The sequence below is a fragment of the Penicillium canariense genome (assembly GCF_028826845.1).
Source record: "Penicillium canariense strain IBT 26290 chromosome Unknown utg000001l_segment0_segment0, whole genome shotgun sequence".
Classification (NCBI taxonomy): Eukaryota; Fungi; Ascomycota; class Eurotiomycetes; order Eurotiales; family Aspergillaceae; genus Penicillium; species Penicillium canariense.
The window spans coordinates 6,411,292-6,437,049 of NW_026622728.1; the positions used below are offsets into that span (position 1 = coordinate 6,411,292).

Sequence of the window (25,758 nt, forward strand, 5' to 3'; positions counted from 1 at the left end):
TGTATGGAGGCCCTGTCCTGGGAGTTTAGGTGACATAAATAGGAAGTTTTACAGAGAAAGCTCTGCAAACTTTTTCATACCCAGCAGAAAAGAGCGTCTCAAAACGGATTTTCTAGCCGTGGCTGTCTTTCTCGAAAAAGATTTCAAGTTTCTCTACCTAAAACCACAAGCCGCAGCTTCGAACTTCAACCATACCAAGCTTGACACCATTGCCTCTTCCAAAAAGTCACCACGATGTGTTACATTATACGTTGGATCTATGTTCTTTGCGGACATGAGATCTACTTGAATCCTCCTATGATCCCATGCTACGATGCCATCATTGGAGACGACTGTGGGCGTGTTTCAGAGTTGATAACGCCCCCGCTAGCAGGACTCTGCCAGCATTGTGTAGCTAAAAGGCGGAGGAGATCTGGTCGGCGAAAGTATGAAATGAAGCAGAAAATGAAGGCGCACTCCCATAAAAAACAGGAGGAGTATCCTGTTTCGGTCTCGCCCACCGCACACGACCATCACTCGAGATCCGAAGGTCAGAATGGTATTAGCCATTCACCACAACATCGCCCGAGCCTTGACTTCATGGCGTCGCGTGATAAAGCAATGCCGGAACAATGGCCTCCCTATCAAGGCTTTTCAATAGAGGCATTGCCGGACACACCTGAATTCGAGGCTAATCGGCCGGAGCCTGGTTGGCCTCCGTCCAAAGGGCGGCGGTCCTGCCTGCCGGTCCCAGTTTCGCGGAAGGGTCGTCAGAATCATCGCTCGTTTATTCCGATCCCAGTGAACAGGAGCAAATAAGCAGAAGACACTCCACGCCCTGTGGCATACGATAATGATAAATCGTGCTTAGAGTAGTGCTATTTGATCAAGTTACCTTCTTAGCGTTGTATGATTACTTAATAGTTGTATGGGACAATGCCAAGTCATTTGTCTCCCTTGGCGGATTAATAGAATAACGGAAAGCATTTGAAGGCAAAATGGGATATCATTATTGTGCCAAAACAAGGCATCTTATGAGTGTGCTAATCAACGTAAACACCCTGCTCGAATTTCTCGGGGTCGAAGAACCGAGCTAGGATTGTATTCCCGTTGAAAATACGTCCTTCTAGTGCATTTACGGCCTAGAAAGGTTTGGAGTTAGTTAATCCTCGTATGTAAAATCAAAAGATTGGGAACTTACCCGTAGCGCCGATAATTCATTAGTGAACTTCACAAAAACCGGCATTGGAGTGCCCACGTCGCGGGCGATGTAGACTCGCTCCACTCGCCCGTACTAGACGGCATCAGCGACGGCCATATCAGAGCAGAACGGCTCAAACATACCTTTTCGTTGCATTCCTCTCCGATCTCTTGCATCAAACCACCACCCTCGGCGCGTTGTAGTTCTGCATCCAGATCCATGCCATCCAGCATCCCGCGAAGAATGATCACATTGGTCATCGGCCCAAACTTGCCCGTATCCTCTTCTTTCTTCTTGCTGCCGATGATTTTCCCCCGTCCACCGGGAGTCACGAACCCTCCGCCCTCAGAATCGGGCCGTTTCTTCTGCTTCTCAACCTTCACCTGCAGCGGTTTGACAATACCCGAGCCTGTAGCACCAAGCCCAGATCCCTTGGTCCACCCGTATTTAGAGAGAAGTCGCTCCGCGAAGCCCTTTTGACCAGGACGAAGCGAGCGAGGTGCATCCTCGCCATCCTCCGTCTCTGCTGGTTGTTCCTTTGCAAACACTTCTTCCAGTTCTGCCTCGGATGCGGGAATGTCTTCGGGTGGTGGCGGGAGCGTATAGCGGACCGGCGCGCGGGATATAGTTGCAGAACTTGGTTGAAAGGCATCAAGTGGGCGGGGTGGTGGGGGAACTGGTGCATTTTCTGATGACGGCGGGTTTTGTGATTGCTGAGTTCGCCGCAGATATGGATCTTCGTCGGTAGCAACATCAGGGGGTGGCGCCGGAGGTTGTTCTGGTGGAGGCGGAGGTGGAGGCGGAGAATAGTTGGGCATGGCCATATCATTGTTAGGGTGCTGGCTCATACGTGCACGGCGTGCAAATGCATCTTCTCCAGAGGGATCATCCGGAATATCTGCTGGGGGCGGAGGTGGTATATCATTGAGATTCGGTGGCGGCGCAAAGCTTCCCGGTGGAGCAAATTGGCCTGCAGAGCCCCTGTTAGTATCCATATCTTTAGGTTCAACGCAGAAAGTAGATTGGCCATACGGTTCATCGGCCGGTCGTAATCATCACTGTCGGAGTCTGGTGTTGGCGAGCGCTTCATCCGGTGCGCATACAAGCGGTCCTTCCATTCGCGGACCTCGAGGATCTTCTCGTCACTGTGTCGGTATTCTTCATAGTTGTTAGGACGGGATGGATCATAAATATCGTCCCAGTTCTGCATGGCCATCTGCGGCTCTCGGTTCTTCTTGCGCTTTTTTCTCCCGCCTCGTTGTCGCTTCTCGCCCATGTAGTAATCCAAGTCATCTTCCTCTGTAGCGGCCCAATCCGCCAACGTACTTTTCGCAGGCCCTCCAGCAGAATTTGAAGCTTGAGTCACGCCGGGCGGCAATCCAGCCTTTGGTAAGGTAGGTTTGGGTTTGGGTTTCTGATTCAACTGCGGCCTCTTGGTGGGCTGGAATCGAAGAGAAGCTGTCCGGTGGAGAGTAGGTGAGCCACTATTGCCTCAGTGTAGTTATTTAAGAAATTCAAAAGTACCAGCATTGAGCTGCTGCTTCTTCGCAGCGGACTCGTCGGATTGCGCGTCGATCTCGGAGCTCTGCTTAAAGACGACGGGGGCGCGGGAGATCGTTCCAGGCGAAGACTCGGCTGAAGGATCGAGCAGGTTCGCATACAGCGACATCATCCCCCCGGGTTTGGATGGGGTAGATTCGGGAGCCATGGTGAGTGGTTGGGGCTATTCGCGATAGCCAGTTGCGGGTTGAGACGCAATGTGTTTGCGACGATAAGTACGGAGTACGCCAGGGCGTGTTTGATTGATTTGCATCCTTGCCCGCCACCATGAAGGAAACCGGCGATGACTGGACTCGGTCGGTAAGCAATGGCATTCCGAGCAGAACCCATTTTTAGTGGTTAGATTAATTAAGTAGTCGAATTTACTCCTCGAAAAGTTAGAGCATGTCAAGAAAATAGAGTAGATCCATGTAACAGTGGAATGTGAGGATTGATCATAGACATCTAGGCATTTGAGGTTCTATACGTAAATATATATACAGCACCGGAATGTCTACTTCTATCATGGCATGAAAATACAATCAATCTATAAAGAAATTGCCTTAGCCCCCTAATCCATCCACACCTTTCGAGCCATAGCTGGAAGACTGGCATTCTGATCGAGACCCATGGTGAGCCCCAGACCCTACATGCAATCCACACTGAGTTCCATCTCGCCGAAGCTTCTGGGCGTTTGCAACATCCACATCGCGAAGTGTTTCCGTCCAGTATCAATGTATGAGGTAGGTAAGAGGAGCATCAGTACCCCGGCAGAACCATGCTCGTGTCTATTGTCCTGAGCGTGAACTTGGCCCATTTCCTCGTTGGTCTCGACAACACCATTGTTTCCAGCGCCATTCTCAAAATCACCGACCAGTTTTATGTTCTCGGCGATCTTGGCTGGTACCCAAGCGCATAGTGTATATGCTCACAAAATGCTCCTTCCAGTTGGTGTGGGGCCAGCTCTTCAACTTTTACATCATCAAATGGACATGGCTGGCCGCGCTCTTTGTTTTCGAACTCGGCTCGCTGATCTGCGTGTCTCCGTCGTCAACAGCTCTGATCGTCGGCCGTGCAATCGCAGATATTGGTGGCGGCGGCGTTGGCAATGGCCGCTTTGATTGCCTATTCGGTTCTACCCCAGCAGCGACCGGCCTTACTTCAGTATGTGGATACTATGTGCAGTGGGCTTACCTGACCGTCCGGGCTTCTCACAACTCTCAGTGTAGGCTCTGGCCACGCTGAGTGGATTGGCTAAGGGGTCTTCTTTGATGCAGGCCCATTGCCCGGTCCGCAGCGCCTCACATAGTATCTTGGCCACCCTTGAGCCTAAAGTAGGGACAGGGATATTATCATTAGCATTATTAATATTTATCATTATTAATATTTCATTATCATTATCATTGTTGTTGTTGTTGTTGTTGTTCCGAGGCGAGAGACATTCAGTGTACCGGGCACCGTGAGCCTCCGCTCGGGCCATTAGTTCGCGACAGCGTCCCTTCACCACCTACTCGAAAATGGAACCTACTTAGATGGGCGGAGACCAATCAATACGTGACGGGTCCTGAAGGTTTCTGATCTACTACAAGACCTGTGCGAGACATGAGTGAAATTACCGCTGTCATTGGCATGCCGCCGGGACCCTGGGGCTGCCTCGAGTGTGAGACCGCAGTCTGTTCACGTAAGGAAAGGATCTCCAATCTGTATTTCTTAGAAACTGAAAAGACTGAATCCGTCTAAACAGGACTGGTGGCTGCAAGGCAGTGCCTCAAGCACTACCTGCGCCTAGGTAAAGAGGAGGCCAAAGTGGAGGGATCAAAGAAAAAGGGGCCAGCGACTCAAGGCTGGGCGCAGGTGCAGCAGCGGACATGAGTGGCACGCACGCTGGGTTAGGTGCGGCCAAAAAGAGAAGGTAGGGTAGATGGCGAGATTGACTGTTGCATTCCGCGCGATGTGACTTGGCGAAGCAACCTATAGTTCGAGAACAAAGAAACGCGCGGACTTTCAAGGGCGGACATAGGAGTGCAGATCGAGATTGAGCCACGGATCTGCCACAGGCCCCCTGGACGGTCCCCGGCGGTGCAGTGGGCACTGGACATGGATGCGAGAGAACCTAAGTTGGATGGGACACTCAGATATGCTTAATCTGACTCCAGATGGGGGAGCCCACATGGGAATCCACAAGCCGCCCCATCCCATCCACCAGAAGGCGTTCGCGCCCCCCCTTTTCTCCCCCTGTCCGACACGAGGTGCGCGGCACGAGATAGGGTGAGGAGTGGGCGAGAGGCCCACCAGCTCATTTCTGTATTCGTTCATTGGGGCCCCATTTGCGTTTTAGGAAACCTTACTGATTACTCGGGTAACGCTCGCGCGGTTCTGGCCTCCCGGGCACGAGGCCCAGAGAATCCGCGCCGCCTCCGCCACGTGGCAGTCTTCAGCCGCTAATCTTAGCGTGGTCAAGAACTCTAGGCCGTCAACTCTATCGTGATAGAAAAATTTTCACGTTATACCAGTCAAATGGATGTGATAGGCATAACTCATGAATGAGGCAATCATTCTGTCGATCCGCCCAGCAGCACCCAGGAACAGCTTCCCGGCTTCGGGGTCCTCCAAATAATTACCACAAGGTCGGGAGTATTCCAGAAATCCGTGGGTCGACCTTCTTGGCGATGGCATAGTATCTTCCTGTCACAAAACTATCCCAATTTCTCTCTCCGCGAGTGAATATTGGTGGAGAAAGTAAAGAATTTTTTGCGACGTAAAATCAAGGATACTCAGCGCTGATTAAATTGGGATTTTGGGATTCCGTGGTCCACGATATCCGCGGAAAATCGAAGGTATAGATGAGACAGAAAATTTCGAACATATGTTCAAACTCATGCGACTACCATCCACGTTTGAGGGGGCTTGCGGCTCGATCTAGACGGGAGTGGAGACTTCCGGGTCCGTGCCAAGCCGGCAACAAAGAGGCTGACGTTACAAGCTGGATACGTATAGCCCTAGTGTATGCATTCATAACGAATAAGATCAAGTGAATCAGAATCAGGATGAAAAAAATTTGTTTCAGGAACGAGACTAGGGGGCTAGGGGTCTTACATACATAAGCAAGGCCCATACGGGCGCGCTCATGCCCGTACGAAGGATACTCGGCCGATTCAAACACTCATGTTCATGGATAGTCCAAATTTCCATACCAAAACATATGGCATGCAGTCTTTGATGTGACTTGTCACATGATAGCGATAAGTTAGTCTCCATGTTTCGACAGAGGCTCTTGGCCCTGGAAAATACAGTATATGCGTGCCCCGGCTGGCTTGCTCCGTCCGTGCCCATACTCCCACGTGTTACCCTTGTCGGCCACCTTTTTCCCCCTCAAGAACTCGAACCCCTTCAGGACCTTCGAGTATATAAGCGAAATGTAGACCCTCATCCTTCTCCCCCCATATGCTAAGAACAATCATCTCAACCATATTTTGCCTAACATCGTCCTTGTTATCCTTCTTCGTTATGCATTACAGACAACCCCTCCGACGACCTTCACGCAACACCCATGAGTCTGGGACAAAATCCCGCTCAGTGGCTTCCATGTCGTCTTCTCACTTATTCCCAGTGAGCAATATGGACATGCCGCATAGCCCCAATGTGGAATACTATGATCCGTTCTTGGGACCTTCTCCCGATCAGGTCATCGCCAACCCTACCAGCTCGCCATTCAATATTGATAGCTGTGGAACTACGAGTATACCTATCGAATCCATAGTACACGCCACTCATCCATTGAATGAGTCTCAATTCAACGTCTCTGCCTTCGATGCCTTTCCCACAGGGCATATGGCAGAAAGGCAGGCCAGGAGTCATGTCCAACCCACTGCCGAACTGCGACATGCTGACCCTGAGAGCGATGCAAGGTCGGTATCCCATACCAGGCTTATGTTACTTGAATTTATGTTGGTTGACTCCGTTATAGTGAACATGGCACCCGTCCATACAAGTGTGGCTGGATAGGATGCAAGAACACCCAAGGGTTCAAACGCCCGGGATGTCTATGGCGACACATTAAGTGCATTCATGTCTGCCCGGGTTGGTTCAAGTGTCCTATTCCATATTGTGGCCAAAAGTTCAGCCGGAATGACAAGCTTCAAGGGCATATCCAAACTGTCCATGCAAGCAAACGACATGGGGCTGTCGCTGGTTGTCAATGCTGCCAGTCTTGATGGTTATGAGTGCTCCAGGTCCTTGGCTGTTCCATTTTGGGGCATAGATCTTCCCTGTTGTCTCTTCTTACAGCTGCTTTGTTGATACCTTTTCATTGTTTCCTTTTGTGTCAGTTTACGGGTTTATCTTCATGTGTCAATGGTAGATTAATGGACATGTCTTTCTTTCCTGTCAACTCACTATGATATATCGGTATGGCTGTCGGATCATGCTCAAGATTTCAATTTGTACAATCCATGCCCTATTATGGAAGGCTGAGCACCTCCAGGTGTACTGAGGTTTCACCATGATTGAGAGCAGGATATTTGCCCTACAGCCGCAAGAAGGAGAGATTCAAAAAGGGAGGGCCGATGAATCTATGCAGGTCTTCAAACCCACAGCAAAAAGATCCCTGACCCCGACTAGAAGAAGTTTCTTAGTCGAGTTGCTTTCTGCTACTACGTGACTTGGAATGATTCACATTTCTACCTTCAAGTCTTCATACCCTGTAGTTCTTGGCATCCCACCCACTAGGGCTTCTTCAGTTCAACACTTTCACTCGGAATCTACTCCGCTCTTGACCCTACGAGCAGAGAGACTCGATCGAGGACATTTTCACTTATCTCAAGTCTCAACCCCATGCTTTGAGCTCTCTTTGCATACTCTTCATCGTAGGGGTCCAGCCGAGAGAGAGTTTCCAGCATGCGTTTATACCACGGGCCCTGCAAGAAGTCCATGATAGAAAGCCCGATCTCATCGAACTCGGCGATGACCTCGGCTACCAAGATTTCAAAATCTCGCAGCAACAGCCGCTCTTCGTCCCGGATCTCATCGACCTCTGCCTTATCCAGGTGCACAATATCGTCCACTGAGATGTCGTCACTTTTCCGGCAGCATGTATGTCTGAGATCAAAAGCGTCGGCTGTCATGAGTCGAATGATCGATCGGTCGATATCGGCAGTTCTTCGAGTTCGATCAAGAAGAAACTTGAGAAATCGAGGGAAGTGGTTCATTCCCGCTCGTTTGTAAAATCTTGTTGACCGTTGAAGGCAGTGACGCAGCGCCGCAGCAAATGGGGTACAACCACCAGGCGAACAAGCACAAACGCATCCATCTTGATTTGATGCTTGCATGAGAAAATTCAAATGCTGAAAAGTATTTCCCTGATCTTGAACGTCTGAGGGGTTGGATGATGGAAAATTGGACGCTAATGCTTGTACCAATTCTGGATATAACTCGTTTGCCGCATACACTGCCATCAGATGCAAAACGGTGGAGTCGGAGCCTGGTAGTTTCCGATAAGGGTCTGCACCTTTGGAAATAAGCCATGATGCTCTTTGTTGAATGTGTGTGACTATTCCAGAAGGTCTATCAATGAACATCAAGGGGGTTCGACCAGTAGAATCTGGCAAGTCGACATTATGGAATCCAGCTTCATACAGCTGGTCCAAGATTGTGGTCCCCCCGATACAAAGTAGTCGGTAGACGGAAATGTGATCTTTTTCAAGAATTTCAAGCGCTGGATCTATGCGTGCGCTTCGCTCGAGCAGTGCAGTGTACACGGGCCGGGCATTTAGATCGAGGAGAGAATCATCTTCGACGTTCATTTGAAGGAGTTCTTTCGGAGATAGATTGGCTTGTGCAAGCTTCAGTAATCTTTTGCGTCGGGAAGCAAGCTCGTCGACGAAGACCGAGCTCATTTGCCCACCGTCGTTGAGATATTGACAGAGGCTTATATCGTCCAGAGTCATTTTGCAGCCAGCCCGGAGCAAGGTATTCGCAGATTGCCAATGCCGCCCGCGGATAGCAATCTCCAGTGGGGAGGTTGCTGTATATTGATGCAGGTCCGCCCCTGCGTCCAGTAGAATTTCAATGCCTCTAGGCCAGCCCACAGCAAGCTGAAGTAGCGTCTTACTCCCGATTGCATCATTGGGAGAGCTGTTGCCCGATCGAAGTGCATATAGTAGGTCGGTCTCGGCCTCTTGTATGATAAACTTCGCCACGTCGGGAATAGCGACCGCTGTTGAAGAAGTAAGTACTGAGCGGAGATAAATTTTACCACTGAACATTGGCTACTCACCTTCTTCATTTTCGGAGAGTACCCGGCGCATGTTATTCTTACTGAATGGCGCTTGGAACGCTCCTTCGATGGTCAAAAAACCACCATGCTGAACTAGCAAGAGGAGCAATCGTAACTTCTGGTCGTCAAGCTCTGAAGCCCCAATAAAAGTGTCTATACCTGTTGCACCTCGGCTGTGTGACTTGTCTAAAAGTGCACCTTGGTGAATCAGGAACATGAACAGCCTCAAGAACGCGTCAAAGGTATCCGTGTGCCACTTAGAGCTCGCCCAAAAGGCTGTGCAAGTTGCCTATAAACAATTTAGCATCCCAAAATCAGGATTAGAAGGTCCTAAATGATGTTTAAACTCGAACGTACATCCAAGAGAGACCTTCCCTCTTGAGTAACGTCTGAGGGTGAGGCTTGACGTTCGCTGAATAGATACTGGAACTGGTCGATCATTTCATTGACAAATCGATCGGCAACCCATGATTTCCCTGTTAACGCATATAGATAAATCGTTCGAAATCCCGGACTATTCGGAGATAAAGGGACATGAAAGTTCAGGGTAGGGGCAATAGAGAACCCCCCAGCCCCTCTTGTCAGTGAGAAGGATGCAACGATACTCAGATTCAAGAGGCGGCTGTAATAGCTGTACGTTTTGACCGCTTGCTCTGATGGTGATCGGCGGTCATAATGGCATGTCAGCTCTCGCTGTCGATTGCACCAGGATTGGAGTAATTCTGGGGGTGGCGGTGAAGACTTTCGTGGGATTTGCTGCAGCTCTAGATTCTGGTTGGACAAGTCAGTATACTCTACCCTAGTCAACTCGAATTAGCATGGTGGTAAGTACCATTGCCTGAACTTCACGAAGCAATTTCGCTTGCATCAGCACTATTGATGGAATAAGACGCACATTTTGTGCCGAAAATCTGTACGATAGTCAATATCTCCCTGAGTTAGCTCCGCCATATCACGAAGCTCGGAACTCACACATGAAGTGACGTATGCAGGTTAATTTGAATAGCATCCAGGTCATTAGCCAAGGCGCGTAGCTCATCTTTACGAAACGGATACGCCGCTCTTTTGCCCTGAGCGCGGACCTTGTCGCTGAAGCTTTCCGGAGAGACGGCAGGTCTCAAGCGATCAATAGATGTCTTAACCCTGCCAATGCCTCCACGAAGAATCCCAATTTTATCCTGCAGGTCATCAGCCACGTCTGGATCCATGACTTGTGTCTCCTTGATGATCTGCTGCAGTGCCTGAAGCGGCGCGCCGAGCCCGTCGGCTTTGTTGGCAATGTCTTGGATCTCCCGGTGTGCTCCCCGCCATGACTTGCAGTAGGAGACAATCTCTTCGCGCATTTGTAGGGCTAGAGAGAGAACGCCCAGTGCGGAACCCGCTATCGACAAAGGATCTGCCATATTTCGATAGCCCAGGGCTTCGTGCTGAGAATTGTGCACCAGAGGTGAGGGGCTGCCGCTCATCACGCTCGTATTGCCCCACGCTAGTTGCCTGGGCAAGCACGGCTCAACTCTACATGACTCCGAGCTGAGTCCAGAATATCCTTGCCTATAGCCGCTAGATGATGAAATCCTCGATGGGTAAGATTTTATGTTTGGTATGTCAACAGGCCTGGAAATCATTCGATTTGCCATCAGCTATTACATATCGAAATGCGATAAACTTGGATCTAACGACCGACGCTAACCGATAGTCGAACTAAATGACATCTGCCCTCTTACAGTTTTGGGATGGCAAAAACACCCCGCAGTGCAAGTTCCAGGTCCATCAAACAAACTATAGCTCCTTGCGCACCGCCGACTTGAACTACATTCCGCAATATTAGCAATGAAAACGCCTAGAAACCATACTCATCGTAGGCAATCCTCCACGTACCGGAATAATCTGGGCATTGGCCAGATCCCACACGCCACTGGTGGTGTAGATGTCCTTCTCCAGGATCTCGCGCACCTCGGCCTCGCTCTCGGCCACGGCGAGCATCATGCTGCCCTTGAAGGCGGGAGTCTCGCCCTCGGCGGGGTGAGACTCGAGCATGGCACCTGTGCGAAGACGCGTGTCAGTATTGGCAACGAAAACATTATCAGTCATCGGGAGGTATGCCGCTTCAGGGTCTGATGACACAAGCCGAAATGATAGCCGGGCCGTTCCGACCTCGCGGAGCACCGGTGCGATAGCAAAATGAACAGCAATAACAACAGTCAAACACACGTACCGCCAACGACGATAGAGCCTGCGGCAACGAGGGGCTTCACACCCTCCAGATGAGAGCTGGAAGAGCACTGTCAGCCATAGTATCGCAACATGTCCAGCGCGGGGCCCACTCACGGCCGCACTTCGAGGCGCTTTGCCTGCGCGCCGGGCTTATCCGGCAGGATGCAGAGGTATTCCTTCTTCGCGGGGGCGGATGACATGGTGCGTAATTGGAGGTGTTGCTGTCGCGGGCAATTGAACAGTGTGGAAGGTCGAGAAGAAGGGAGAATTGGTGAAGGAGACGGAAATAATCTGGCCGGCGCGCGGAGAAATGGTCGCCGAGCGTGGGGGAAAGCGGGGACGCGCGTGGGCAGGCTGTAGCACTTCGGAGGCATTTCGGCTGACGGGGTGGCCTATGAGGATTATGCTCGGTCTGACAGTTGAGAAATAGGGCAATGATGGATGGGGTGGGGTGTCATCGGAGTTGTCCCTTGATTTTCCGTGGTTGGGCGCGCGGGGAGTTAGGGATTGACCCGTGCTCTGGGGACTATCCGGACTACCTCCGCCCAGTGTCGGGATATATGGGGTTTAATCCGGCGGGAGGCCGGTCGTTGAGAGCAGACAATAGAGTGGCTTGCGTAAAGATACCAAAGACAAACAATTTATTATGTACACGAACTTAGTGCGTAGTCCGCTAGAGCAAGTCTGTCTCTGTCTGCTCATGCAGTGTAGAACCGACGAGTCCTCTTGGAAGAGACCCAATGTCACCGAATCCTCCACTAATCCTCCGACAGACCAGTCAAAAGACGCCAGTTCAACAAGGGCAAGAAATGAAAATGATAGAAAAAGGGGGCAAGAAATTCAGACGGTTCCGAAGTGTAGGATCGAAACGGAGTTGGATAGGAAAGGGAATGATTGGAAACAAATGGCATGACAGTAACAATCCGGTTCTCGGCCATTAGGAAAAGTTTGCAAGAAGAGAGAGATGATGATGATGATGGAGATTCACTCGTAACAACCCGTTCCACGGCCATAGACATGATGATGACCAGGGCCCCGGAAAACTGGGCACGGTGTGGACCACCGGGTAACAGCACAAATTCAGTATATCAAGAGAGGTCTGGAGATCCGGCGAACTCTATAGACCCTGCAATCCTGCCAAACAGCATTTTCCCCCGTAGCGCCAAGGTAACAAATACACACACTCCCTAGAACGCGGCACGAAGATGGTGGATTATGAAAAATCATTAGGCTTCCGTCGCGAACCATCCCTCCACGATAAAGAAGCGGAGAGCGGATCACAGTGGAAATGGGAATGAGAAAGGCACCGTGTCTGCACACGACGACCGAGTGTAAGCGAGAAGGCGCGCTGCTCCGTATGGTCGAAGAGGAAATGGGAGGATGATCGGATACGGATCGGGTGCAAAGATCAACTTTGACCCGGGCGGAATGGCTCACCAGCTATTGAGAGGCAGATGGGCGCCATTAGTACGCCTTGCGATCTCCCAGGTTGCCGGGCTTCTCGTCCGTGTCAATGTGCCAGACCACGTAGTTGGGCAGTCCGACGACCTGGTAGCCGGCGCGCTTGGCCATCTTGGCGAAGCCTTCGGTTTCGGCCTGGTTCTCGAAAGCGTATGCAGGGAAGTTGATGCCTACCAAGGTCGGTTAGAACGGATATCCGCATCAGCAGGACATAACAAATTATAGTCGTTACATACCCGAACGGTGAACATCAGCCTTGACAAGGATGTTGACGCCACCAATGCCGTCAAGCTCGACCTCCTCGTCCTTGTTCTTTCTCCAGTCACCCATGCTAACCAGGTATGTACGGCCAGTGTCGTACTCCTTGTAGCCTTCGGCCAGAACAGTGTCGGGGTCCAGCGTTTCGCGCAGGCGGCGGGCCTTGTCGGATTCGATCCACGAGTTGTAGTCGACTAGCAAGAGGTCAAATGTCAGCAAAAGGGAACGCCCGAGGTGTCAAAAAAAAAGCCCGGGAATAGACGTACAGCGACCCTCAACGTCGCGGTTATCACGGTAGCGGTGGAACCAAATGTCTGTTAAACGCTCGTTAGCCTGGCACCCTCACGGTCACAAGTTATCTCATCGTTGGATTTAACGTACTCGGCACAAGAATATCCTTGTCGTGAGCCATGAAGTCCTCCAAAATGCGCTCCGGGCAATCCGTAATATCCACGTCACGCCAGTAAACCCACGAGTGGTCGGGCTTGAGGGCCGAATACAGCAGGTAGTTGCGGGCACGGCCGATCGCCTTGCGCCGAGGACCCTGAGCAGCGAAGGAGTGTCGCTCCTCCACACTCATTTCGGTCTCGGCACCAAAGTCCTTCTTGATGACGGTCGCGCTGCGGAAGCGAATTTTTTCATCGGCGTGGTTCTGGATGCGATCGAGCTCGGACGCAAGATCGGCCAGGGTGTCATCCTTGGAGTCACCGACAAGGAAGGCTAGGTCGATCAGGTCGTGGGGATAGGTCAACTTGTACAGGAGGTCGAAGTAATTCGCGAGGTAGGGGGAGGCGTCGCGAAGAGGGGTCAGGATGAGAACTCGCTCGCGGTTGAGGAAGGCCTGGGTGGTGGACTTGATGGGGTTGAGATCGATTTCAGAGATGGAAGTGCTGTTAACTTCGTAGGGCTCGTGGTGGTTGAAGAGGACGGGTGTCTGGGCGTGGGCATTCCACTCAACCATCTCGTTGAGGGACATCTCCATCGGAGATTTGGAGGGGCCATAGCAGTAGAAACTAGACGCAGGGCGATGGTCAGTACAGTCGACACGCAGCAGGCAAGGACAGGCGCATACTTTTGCATCTCCGACGCAGACTTGCTGACGCCGCGCCACAGCAGGATAACAAGGCCCGTCACGGCCACGGAGACCAAAAAGCGAGTTCGCGTCAGGAGAACGAGCACCGCCCTCCATGGAGGCAGACCAGCCCTGGCGGACTTCCAATTCACTCCGCCCTTTGGCAATAGCATCTTGAGGGCGAAAAGAGGATGTTAAGGGAGAACGAGAGTGGTAGACAGTTTCGGGGGTTGAGTGTCGACTTCAGGAGCCTTGCAAACCGGCGATCCGGGGGGGGTCTGGATGGGCACGCCCGTCGAAAGCCCCTTACCGACCGAACGAATGAGGCCTCAGAGGACGCGCGGAGGACCACAATCGAAATCACCCGATGAGGCTGGTGATGGGAGAGGTGGAAGGAGTGGCCGTAGTTAAGGAGGAGGGAAAAAGAGCAGGACGGGATCGCCGGGGGAATTGGCCTGCCAAGCGGAACGGCTAAACCCAGCGTAACGCTGAGACGGCACCGGCCACGGTCCAGAACCGGTGCGGTAAGCTCATTTAGTTTCTTTGGCATGGAGAACCCGTCGATTCCGATCAGACGAGTTCTACATAAAGCTAATACCGGTTCATCTCGGACGAGTTGTTAATTGGGGGATAGGCTATTCCCCTTCAATCTGGGGGAGGTTTTGCCAGCCACGGACCCTAGGCTTATTTATAGCACATCTAAGCGTGGCACCAGTGATCGCCAGGAAAACAACAATTGACCGATAGGAATGGGATGATACCCATGCTGTATATGCTGTTCATAGTGTGGGTACTCCAGAATGGTGTATACCCGCGCACTAACCTACCCCTGATGCATCTCTGAAGGCGACACTATTATTTTCCTTTTTTAACATGCGTCACTGACGCTACTTTCGACCGGCTGTGGCGTTTGCCCCAGTCAACACGTCAAGCAGCCCTTCAAGAAGTCCAAAAGTATGGGGACTAGAATGATCAGACTACTAGTTTTCAAGGCCGCTGTCAATTTAATTATCTGGCGGTACCGATCGAGCGCTCTAAAATAGCGAGTCTAGAACAATGCTGAAACGGGGGAAACCAAAGCTTCAGCCAACGCCAACGCGGTACATTCGTGCTCGATAATTTAAGTCCAACTACAAGCAATCATGGGCCAGAACCCCAGATAGCCTCTCCTCACGAGCGTATGGACAATCCATATGGATAACTTCAGTCCACAGAACCTAGCAGATTATGACCCCTGGACACACGAACATCTACTTCATCTAGCCCAAACATACTATGCAGCGTAGAAAGTCAGTGTCGTACCTATACAAACACAGAATGTCTTCATGACCCATTGGTCACTGCCCTATTTGACGAACATGATGAGGGCCGCCAGGACAGTTTTCTAAATTGTTCTAGATTCGCACCTTGGTCACCTCCCCATACTGACGTCGGCTACTGGTCGGGACATCGATGGATATGCCGTCATTGCCCCCGCTAAAGATCAAAGCTACGGTATACGGTATCCTTGGGCTTTCTGGTAGACAATATGGTCCCCGGTCCTGCCAGCGAGACCACCGGAGTCAACAACGACAACTGGGTGGACAGCGCAGGCTTAAAAGCCTCTCGGCTCGTTGAAATGCTCCTACTGGAGCCAAATCACTTGTTTAGTGAAACTTGTTTGCTTGCATTCAGCGCCAGAAATCTTCTTCTCGGCTATTCTTTCTATCCTAATATGATATGAGACGCAGAGCTCAGAATGCTGGAGAGCAACTTTTGCGCTATTGCGAGGCGAGACGTGGCAGACGACAACCATGGGGACCTACGCGGCTATCAACGAGGACCGGCCAGCAACCAAGGCTTTAGCTGGCTATATGTCTAATTGACGCGAAGTTGCCGCTGGCATATTCTTCCTTCCCTATGAATTCTGCTTGATAGCGTTTCTATATCATCTCTATGTGGGAGTCATATGGCTAAATAACTTGTACCTAATAGGCTGGGAGAATCGTTGACATTCTTAGTGAATTAAATACTGTACCGGTATTCGAATAGGCAAAACATTTTTCTGATGGGAGGCTTGGCCTTGGATGAGGATGTGGCCCTGCCCCGGGACGAAGTCCTATGCAATGACTCACGTGTAAGAACGGACTTGATAGAGGATATATTGCCTACGAGGGACGCGGTGCTAGATGCAGATCTAGCCATGCCCATGGAATCGGCCATTCTTACTCACAACATCGCATGAAAGGCCGGCTGAACAACCCACGCTCCAACCAACATGTCCATCCACAAATCAACGATAATGATTATGATTATTTCCTACGTTAAGGAATCGGGGGAACTCCGAAAATGGCTACAAGCACAGAAGTGACTTTGGGCAAGGTTGGAGAGAGAGAGAGAGAGAGAGAGAGAGTGTGTGTGTGTGTGTGTGTGTGTGGGTTCCCATCTTATACTCCAAGTCAAGATAGTTGCTTTCGCACGCCGAACTCATCGGTGTTACATTATTCTGGGATTTAGGTCGTCCTCCCACAAAGTAACTTAGCAATGGGCCCTAGTGGCTCTATTGAACCCCATGCATGCCGTCGAACTACACGGGTTCAACATAAAACTGCAATACTTGTTACGCAGACTGTATTTGAAGCAAGGCCACATGGCGGAAGTAGATAGGATTTGAATGCCACCTAGATGAACCTGAAGATGAGATTGAGGGAGTCACCTTTTGAATCCTGTGTCGGAACCTTCGTTTATATATCTAACGTTGGACCAACCCATTGACAAAAGCTTCCTCGTTCCCCTTCAAAAAAACGGTCCAGAAACTGGTTTGGTAATCCCACCCGTTCCAGTCGAAATTAATCTAACAAATGAGCAACAAAAGGTTTTGTTTAGATGATATTCCATTCTTACAAACGAGATTTATCTTGATCATCCTTTGGCCCGACCGTGTAAACAGATTATAGACTGTATTTGGAAAACACACACACACACACACACAAACACACACACACACTACGTCGAGAACCCAGAGCCAAGTGCTGGGGAGTACGTGTCCGGTGGATGCCGCTAAATACCAAACGTGTTCTTGACGGCGATTTATTACTCATTACTAGTTCCAAGGCATTTCGGAAGACGAAATTTCTATCAGAAGAATTCATAATTGACAGTCAAAGACTATAGACAAGAAACGCACAAAGGAAAGAGTAAAAGAATAAACACAGAAGAGATAAGACCACCCGATCATATATCCATATCCTAACAGCGCCAAAGAATAAACAAACGAAAGATAAGAAACTGAGAAAGAGCAAAAAAAGACGAGCCACCCGTTTTGGTTGAGCAAATATTCAGAAAATCCATCCAAAAAGAAGGGGGCATATATAGAAGACAAGATTCGCACCAACGAAAAATAGAGGAAAGAACACGGAGCAGGACTGGGGACCTCGCCTCTCCCAGGGGTAAAGTGGCAAGGTCAAATAGTGGTACAATGCAGACGCTAAAGGGGGAACAATGCAGCGGAGGAAGACAGACGAATGAGGTATTGGTGGCGAATCTCGTCTGCCAGAGCCTACCAGCGACGCACAGGTATCAAGGGGGCACACAACGCCGCCGTCTGCAAGGGGCGGGGGTGTGTGCGGGTCTGGTGCGGGCGGTAGCAAGGTAAAGCGGTAGTAGTGGTAGGGTCATGAACATCAGCATCAATACATGTATTGGCATGGGTTATGGTCGCCACATCGTGGCTCAGGGCGAGCCAAGCAGGGACGGGCGGCGCGAGGCCGAGAAGGTGAAGGAGGAAGCCTGCGATAGCGGGAACGCAGGGGATGAAGGGCCTGTAGTGGGTGGCGTTGAGCTGAGGTACGAGCTGCTGAAGGTCTGCGATGTAGCGCTGGAAAGGCCGTCGTGGTGCTGATACTGCGCCTCAGGGGCCCGGCTGGCTTCGATCTCGTCGCAGAAGACACGTAAGCCTGGCAACGCCTTCTTCTGGCGCTTGTGCTCGGGGACGTCGACCAGCGTTTGTGGGCTGGTGTTCTCGGTCTTCGGCGAGCGGAACATCTGCTCGTAGGACTTGAGCTGGAACTCGAGGGCGCGGTTACGGTCGGCCAGCAGCTCGTTCTCGGCCTTGGCAGCGCGCAACTGCTGCTGCGTAGTTTGGTTCTGTTGCTGGAGGGAAGTAACCAGCTGCTGCAGCTGCATGCAGCGGACCTGGGGCTGTAGCTTTTCGGAGAGCTGGGGAGAGACTTGTTCCTGGCGAATCAGGTGGACGATAATGGCCAGCATGAAGTCGATGAGATACACGGCACCCTGAACGATGTGCTCCTTGGACTGTGGCAGGCTCTTGGATGGATTCCAGCCGGCACGCTCCAGGAAGAAATCGTGGATGCGGCTGTCCAGCTCGCGGTGCAACTGGCTGAGGTTCTTGCGGCGATTGCCTTCGGCGATGCGGTGCTTCTCGCGCTGGTCATCCGGGTCAGGCGAGATAATGCTACCCTTGCGCTTGCGCCCGCAGAGCTGCTGCAGAGGTGCCTTGCGGTTGATGTTCTGGGGAGCAATCAGAGTCATGATCTCCGTCTGGGAGAGATCCGTCGGCCATTCGGTCGAGGCCGCTTTCTGGGCTACGAACGACTCCTGCCAGGAGCTTTCAGCGGAGTTGGCTGGCGAGGGCGGTGCCACAATCGGCTCGTTGCCGGACCATGGGGACTTGAACTGAAACGAGTCCTGGGGCCCCGGGGTGCTAGGAGCAAAGGCATCCTTGACCTGGAAAGGGTTGAAAGGGCCGCGGGGCAGAGGCTCCATGCGTGGTGGGAGGAGGCAGGCGGCGGTCCTCGCCCAGGTTGGTCGTGCCGGTGATGCTGGGAGTCGTCGATTTGAGAGAGCTATATATAATTCCATTAGATCGAGGGCCCCGGGAGTCGGGCAGCTGGTAGGCAACTCACGGAAGCGAGCAGCGTCGCGGAATGTCATCAGTCATAGAACCCATTTCTTCATACATCATTGTTGGTCGTCAAGCACAGGCGTGGAAGGATTGATATTTGCAGAGGGCGAAGGGAGTCGGTGCCGTCGAGTCAAAAGCCACAAGAATCTATGTACGAAATATAACAAGGGACTGAGCACGTCCTTTCACACGGGGTATCCACACACGGTCAAAGACAGGGAGGGATGGGGTCGAGAGAGAGCCGGTGGTTGTCGTCACCGATCAACAATCGCAATGTATGTAAACGAAAACGTGTGGATGAACAAAGGGGGAGAGGCGTTAAGCAGATATGAACAAAGAAGGGCGAGGATAGGATCAAAACCCACGCGAGGCGAAGACAATGAGTGAGACAGTTCAGCTTGAGAGTGACGGGGCTGGATGCATGTTTATATGGGGACGGGCCATGATGAGGAGGTCCAGGAGGGGAAAGGGCGAAAAAGGACTTTTGGTGGCTCGCCATGTATCAAGCCATGCAACGATCGAGGGCGACCCCGAAGCTCGGGACTCGTCATCTGGCTCCTGACCCAAGAGGGGGGAAAGCATGAACGATCAGGGCCGATCATCGACAGACATCAAGCGCGGAAGACCGGGATGTCATACAGACAGATACCGTGCATGCTGCATGGCGTCCGGCTGGAGACCCACGGTTACGACGGGGAAGCGAGGCTGGCCATCCGGGTGGGCTCTGGACTGCATTGACCAGGACGGGTGTCGGGGTGAAGCGCCAAAAAAAGATCTCTAGGGCCCAGGGAGATTGTCAGCGTATCTGTCACATCCCGTGCAGACGAACCATGTCGTCGCCAACGAGCAGATCAGCGAATCAGTGCCACTCGATCGTGCCTGAAAGGCAGGTCCGGAGCGAGGATCCACGGCTCTTGATTTGTCAACCGGCCTGCTGGTATCGCGATCGTCTCGGGGAAAGCCAGAGGGACCAGCCGTGCGGTGCCCTTGCATCGATAGTCCCTAATGAAGGCCACTGAACTGTCATAATTCCCATTGTGATCTTGAATCGCATTGGAATAATACTCATGTTGTGAATGCCATTCTCTCTTGCCCGTGCATAATTAGCCTGGAGACGGCTCAACCCCTCTTGGAATTCCTCCGTTTCCCTGAGTTTCGGCAGAGAAAGTTCTCGGACACAAGACGCGAGGATACACTAGTCGCTTCGTTCCTTGGTCCGAGATACTTCCCGCCCGTCCGGACTGGGTCGGAGTCAAAAAAAAAAAAAATAACCACAATAATATGATGTTTTTCATCATGTCGTATCCTCTTGGATCATGAATTTATAAGACCTTTCCTAAAACGGATTCTGGACGCCGTACTTGCATATTCCAGATCGAAAAAGAAATCAAAACCACCGCTTGGATCTAGACGCATCACGAACCATCTTGAGACGTCGGCTGTAACAGATATGCTCGCATCGAATGGTTCCTGGGGGAGCCCTCGATCGCATGCATCGATATTCAGGAGAACCTACCATGATAGCTAGGAGCTCATCAAGGGGTTTGTGTTGATCCTTCTTCCGCGAACCAGCTCCTCTCGGGGTATTTCCAGCGTCGTGCTTCAAAGTCAAATAGAGGGAAGCAAGGACCCTCGGAAGGTACCATTATGAGACATGCGAGGAGGGCCAGCAGCCATTAGAGAGGGACTTCCATTCGCTCCATTCTGATACGCAAAGGGTCATCAAATCAAATAATCTGGCAGCCTAGCAGATTGAAAAATGGCATTGAACAAGAAGCGGCGTTCGCCGAACACGGGCGGATCTACAGAGGAGTCCGGGGGAGTACTCATGATCATATCATTCGACAACCAGGAGCATTACTGACGGGGATGTGTTCGGGTGAGCGAATCACCAGGGGGTGAATCATCCAGAAGCGAGGTGATCGCTCGAGGATAACCACCGAGTTGGGACGCTCCAAGACCCAGCGACCAGGATAGCATGCCTGTCAGTCATCGAATCAGCGCCACCGAAGTGATTTGGAATTGGAGAAAGTGACACACGGACGTTGGGCTTTCCGTTAGTCTTGTTGCTGGGGAGGAGTTGGACGAGTCATGAGCCACAGAGTATCGCCGGCAGGTGACGGGGCCAAGCCCTAACCACTTGCACGTTCCTCCAGGCGGGGATCCGCCCCACGCCCTCAGCCCATGCGATGAGGTTCAGGGAAATAATCATTTTTCCTAGGTTATTACAGGGCTGCTCCTCTGTCTCGGCCCATGGTCGGTAAGAGGGGTAGTGGGTCCTCGCAGCGACCGGGATCAGAGCTGTCATATTTCGTCCCCCCTCGGCCTCATCCGGGGGGGCCCTAGCGGACTAGTCCCCACGTTCTCGCTGGAGTTTTGCTTTCCTCAAGGCGTTCACCGAGCTATCCACTCGCTATGTGGGTATTGATACCGTCGCCGGGAAATTCCCCAGGCAGTGAGAGACAGCAGGTTAACGGTTGACAGTAACGGTGTTGAACGGAATTATGTAGTATAACCGCACTACGGTTGCCCTTCTCTTTCCTTATTTTGTCTCCTCTCTGCTTCCTCTCCTCCATCATGTGTGATGTTCTTCTACCCCCTCTGTTACGCTGGACCCATTCCCAAAGCCAATTTGTGCTTCTTGCATGCCACCGGCTCCGTTCGTAGGGACCCGCGGCTGCGCCTAAGACCAGTTTGCAGCCGGCACGCAGCAAGCGGCTGCAGGAGCACTCGAGGGGAAAACACAGACACACCGAGCACGAACCATTCGAGATCAGCCAAACCTACTTCACCTTCCGGAACTTCCCCGGACCCATCAGGTTCAACGATCTTCCAGATGTTGCGTCTCCCTGTCTACCCTTTTGAGTGACGTACAGTTGGTCCCGTCCCTGGGTATGCACTCCGTGTCATCCGACAGGCCTATGGGCCTTCGTTCAGTACTAATTTGAGTTCAAGGTCAGAGATCACACCCTGCGACCCTGATCCCTGGGAACTGAATCTGAGTCCGAGCCCTGTGTTGTCTCTAGTGTTTACTTAGGTGGTTCCTGGCCTTGGGAACCCGAATCCCAGGACAGGCAAGAATCGAGAGATCGATCGTACACTTCGAAGACTAGCAGTAGCACTCCTATCTTGCATTCTACTGTCTCCCCCGTCTTCTGCGGGTTGGCACCATACTATTTCAAACCTCTAAGCTCGCTCGGCGTTCGGGCGGGATCTCGTCCCGGGCGGCTCCAGTTACAAGGACCAGCCCTGTTTACTTTGATTTTGCCTCCACGGGCCAGGGGCTCACTGACCAAACCCTGCAGGCCAATAATCGCGGTCGGCTGGCCCTCCTCACGCCGAGTTATTCCCAATAGTCGCCACTAGTTGACTCAGCCGACGAGGGAGACCCTCCCGCGACCTGTCATGTCACAATCGTCGAATGGATGACATGGCGGGGGCAGTATCGTCCTCGGGGAGGACAGGAGAAAGATCAATTGAGTGACTGCCTTCAAGACCGTACAGAATTGGGGGGGGGGGACCAATTTTCGGGTCTCCATGGTAAATCTGAGATCTCACTCCTTCCGGATCAACTTGCTCGTCCGCTCGATCTACGGCTTTTTCCACGCCATATACGATTGCGGGCTTCGATCTCAGGACCAAAAAAAGTGTTCCAAAAGTACCGGTTCATGCGCTTTGTCCACTACTGCGATATCTCTCCGTGCCCGCAATTGGGGTCCGCCTTAGATACTTCGACTACAACACGCTACAAATATACTGCTCCCCACCAACACGACTCGCTTTCACACACGGTACTCCGCTGAACACCCGTAGAGTAACCCATTGCGGGGATACGATCCGTTTCTTCAGTTGAAGATCGATCCGCTCTCAGTTGCGTCTTCTAGATCCGGGTTGTTCACCTCCTCTACCCTCTTCCCTGTAGGTACAGCAAACTACTGTATGTGCTGGCAGACCCCACTGGGAAATCAGATCCGCCTACATTTCATCCCAGTCAAGTGGCAAGCATGGAGGTGGACTCGTGCTTGGGCTCATGGGATGCATGGGTCATGAGGAAGGGATGAGTGTGCTCGTTCAGCCATGATACGAGGTGCCTGGGTGGCATCATGCCAAAGGGCTATGGCCTCTCCCAAGGCAGCTATAGGCATACAAGGAAGTCCGAAAGTCCCTACGAGCACGATAGAATATGATGTGCAGAAGTAATTGTATCCCATACATAATGTCGACTGGTGGGAGCGCCGCAAGGGCCAGGAGTCATAATTGGAGGGCCGTCAACTGGGGGACATACTGTTGTCCCTCGGGGCCGTGCCCAAGACGTCCAAAATACCTACTGTAGGGTAGCCCCGATAAAAGAAACGCGCACTAGGTATGTCTCTGCTCGAAGCCACGATGCTCCTCAGCAGAGTTTCATAAACAAATTGTTTGAATTATCCGACTGGTCGCCGCGGTCACCGGATGCTGCAAGGACTACAGGTACCATACAGATCTAGTAGCGCCTTGGCATAGATTCAAGGTCTATTCCGGGAGTACTATATTCGGAACTCAAATTCGCTGCATCTGACACATCTCAGTAAGAAGCAGGCCGGAGATGCTCGCAGCCCGTGGAGTCTGTCCTCGATCGGCCTGAAAGTTTGGGTTCCTACATGCTGCATTTGCATGGGGCAATATCCATGTACGCTCTCCATCGTCTGCCGCTCATCGACCTCGGGATCCTATTTCCCAGGTCTCCACTTCCCAAGTACCTGGATCACCAGTTGCCTCCAATGCAAGGCGAAAGTGTCCTAATGGATATCGGAAGGGCTAGACCCCGATCTTTGCGCATCACTTCGCCTTCATTCAGGTACCCTTCCCACATACAGTATACAGGATGCAGCGGGATGGCGACAAGGTACCGCAAAGTCCATGGAGAAGGTATCCGGAGTACTCGGGACGATGTATCCCTTGCCACCACTGCCCCCACACGCCTTGCCCTGTGTATTGTAGTCCACTTTCCCCGAGAGACCGACTCATCCTCCTCTCTCGCTCCCACTCCACTAGAGGTATCTTTGATGCCAGCCTTTAGCGGGAGGCCAAAAATTACTGCAAGAAAGACTTTCCACGGTCCCTTCGGTTCATGGCCCTCACGAACTCACAGACATGCTCAAAAGTTCCGTCCAACTCATACAAATCTCCCGGCATCCAGGCCCCCCCCAACTTCGCGAAACACTCCCTCTTAGCACCCCCGATCAGATCCCGATCGCTTGCTCCTTGCGAGAGTTTGATACCCTAATTACTCCACACAAAGGTTATAGAATTGCTCCCGAAAACCCCAGCCAATCATCCACCCCTCGGTGCTGCTCGGCTCCCAAAGTGACAGGGAAAAGTCCAAACTTTAATTGCTATCCCCGCGCGAAGACCAGGCTGGACCCCAACACGACAAGGATGGCACCACTCGCACAAGGGAAAGAAGCTCTGTGACAGAGAAGAGGATCCCGGGCGCTCCAATTTATTCGTTGAGCGCGAGTAAATTGTCAACAGAGCCTCGTACCCTCCTCCACCTCCGCCTCCTCATGAATGGACGGATCGCGCCTAGACGGGCCAACTAGTGCGGCCCGGTCGATAGGAATCAGGCCCGTGGGCGCTTTCGCGATGGGCGCCTCTCTGATCTGTCACCCCCATTCAACGTATACCGCCGGGTTCGTCCCTGGAAGTTTGCGTTTTACTTGTGCAGGCACGATCCCTCCCGAGCCACGTACGTGGGTAGAAAGAGGGGGAGCATGCACTTGCGTTCGTGCTTTTGTTCGCACTGGGCTACTTTTAAGCTAGCCGAGTCAGTTCGCCCTGAACACACACCAACGCCGAGCCAAAGCCAAAGCCAAAGTCCAAGCCAAAGCCAAAACCAAAGCCAAAGTTAAAGCTAAAGCCAAAGCCAAAGCCAAAGCCAAAGCTAGAGCTATCCCACACATCTCATCGTACACCTGCAAAGGCCGGGTTCCTTGATTCCGCATCCTGTTCCTGCTTCTCGCGCATGCAAGATAAGATCATTTCGCGATCGCACTCCCCGTCTATATCGCCATGCAGTTACTCTTCCAGTCCCACATTCTAGGCCTGGACTCTGGTTCCGTTCTCCATACTCCGTACTTTCTTTGCTAGTGGCAGTCGAAGCGTTCACCCCGCCCCCAGCCACCCATTAATCCACCACGACCACGGCCAACATCTCAGGTAATGGAAACTCCTCGCCTTTTCCCTGTCCAATTGTCCTGGTTGGACTCTTGTGTTGGGGACGATGCGCGTCTAACCAAAACCTTAGACCCCAGTTCACTACTGTACTCCGTAAAACCCACACCACCCAGCCCCCCGCCCGCCATGCTAGAAATAAACCTCCGATCTCGCGGTACAATGCGGCCTTAGTTTAGGACCTACTCCATCAGCCTAACAAATCTAACTACTGTTCGGAGGATGGTGTATTCGCTACGAAGTTCTTCATGAAGTACCTTTGGCGCCCAGTGATCATCACGCCCACCCATCTGACCCTCGAATCGGAACCGTCGCACCATCTCACTAAGGGCCCAGCTCTCCGGGCCCAACACTCGACACATCCACTTGGCGTCTCCGGCACCGTGGGGAGTGGGCGGTGATGGTGGTTCGTTTCCGCTGCAAGACACGAGCACCTGAGACGCACATGGCCGAAAACGAACCGCTTCTCAGAGCGGGGAAGTGTTATACATCCAGCGGAGGATCCATTTTTCGCATCTTTGCACACCTACTAACTCCTCTATTTGCCGCCAAGGCGTAGGCGTGGTTCGCGATCGTGGTCGTGGTCGTGTTCCGCCCGCTTGATCGCCTCTCCTTCTAGCTCCAGCCTTGTGCTTGTGCACCCT

At 52.1% G+C, this 25,758-nt stretch overlaps 7 protein-coding genes across 7 annotated transcripts; 1 reads left to right on the forward strand and 6 right to left on the reverse strand.

Annotated features, from left to right (window-relative positions):
* Positions 1-1,022: 1,022 nt before the first annotated feature.
* On the reverse strand, positions 1,023-2,888 carry N7482_002201 (uncharacterized protein; the record flags this gene model as incomplete). The annotated part of the gene is made up of 5 exons (XM_056684326.1): positions 1,023-1,121; positions 1,181-1,273; positions 1,324-2,150; positions 2,213-2,638; positions 2,705-2,888. 5 exons carry the CDS (start codon positions 2,886-2,888, stop codon positions 1,023-1,025), a joined length of 1,629 nt encoding a protein of 542 aa, XP_056547932.1.
* Positions 2,889-3,007: 119 nt separating this feature from the next.
* Positions 3,008-3,638, forward strand: N7482_002202 (major facilitator superfamily domain-containing protein; the record flags this gene model as incomplete). Its single annotated transcript, XM_056684327.1, has 2 exons — positions 3,008-3,040; positions 3,483-3,638. 2 exons carry the CDS (start codon positions 3,008-3,010, stop codon positions 3,636-3,638), a joined length of 189 nt encoding a protein of 62 aa, XP_056547933.1.
* Positions 3,639-7,479: 3,841 nt separating this feature from the next.
* On the reverse strand, positions 7,480-7,842 carry N7482_002203 (uncharacterized protein; the record flags this gene model as incomplete). The annotated part of the gene is made up of 1 exon (XM_056684328.1): positions 7,480-7,842. One exon carries the CDS (start codon positions 7,840-7,842, stop codon positions 7,480-7,482), a length of 363 nt encoding a protein of 120 aa, XP_056547934.1.
* Positions 7,843-9,676: 1,834 nt separating this feature from the next.
* On the reverse strand, positions 9,677-10,459 carry N7482_002204 (uncharacterized protein; the record flags this gene model as incomplete). Its single annotated transcript, XM_056684329.1, has 2 exons — positions 9,677-9,715; positions 9,968-10,459. The coding sequence occupies 2 exons, from the start codon at positions 10,457-10,459 to the stop codon at positions 9,677-9,679; spliced, it is 531 nt and encodes a 176-aa protein (XP_056547935.1).
* A 313-nt stretch (positions 10,460-10,772) lies between these two features.
* N7482_002205 (uncharacterized protein) lies at positions 10,773-11,407 on the reverse strand (the record flags this gene model as incomplete). The annotated part of the gene is made up of 4 exons (XM_056684330.1): positions 10,773-10,802; positions 10,872-11,107; positions 11,209-11,264; positions 11,322-11,407. 4 exons carry the CDS (start codon positions 11,405-11,407, stop codon positions 10,773-10,775), a joined length of 408 nt encoding a protein of 135 aa, XP_056547936.1.
* Positions 11,408-12,671: 1,264 nt separating this feature from the next.
* N7482_002206 (ANP1/MMN9/VAN1 family protein) lies at positions 12,672-14,171 on the reverse strand (the record flags this gene model as incomplete). Its single annotated transcript, XM_056684331.1, has 5 exons — positions 12,672-12,838; positions 12,905-13,120; positions 13,193-13,240; positions 13,308-13,939; positions 13,999-14,171. The coding sequence occupies 5 exons, from the start codon at positions 14,169-14,171 to the stop codon at positions 12,672-12,674; spliced, it is 1,236 nt and encodes a 411-aa protein (XP_056547937.1).
* Positions 14,172-17,709: 3,538 nt separating this feature from the next.
* Positions 17,710-18,762, reverse strand: N7482_002207 (putative HLH DNA binding domain protein; the record flags this gene model as incomplete). The annotated part of the gene is made up of 1 exon (XM_056684332.1): positions 17,710-18,762. The coding sequence occupies one exon, from the start codon at positions 18,760-18,762 to the stop codon at positions 17,710-17,712; it is 1,053 nt and encodes a 350-aa protein (XP_056547938.1).
* Between the last annotated feature and the right edge of the window lie 6,996 nt (positions 18,763-25,758).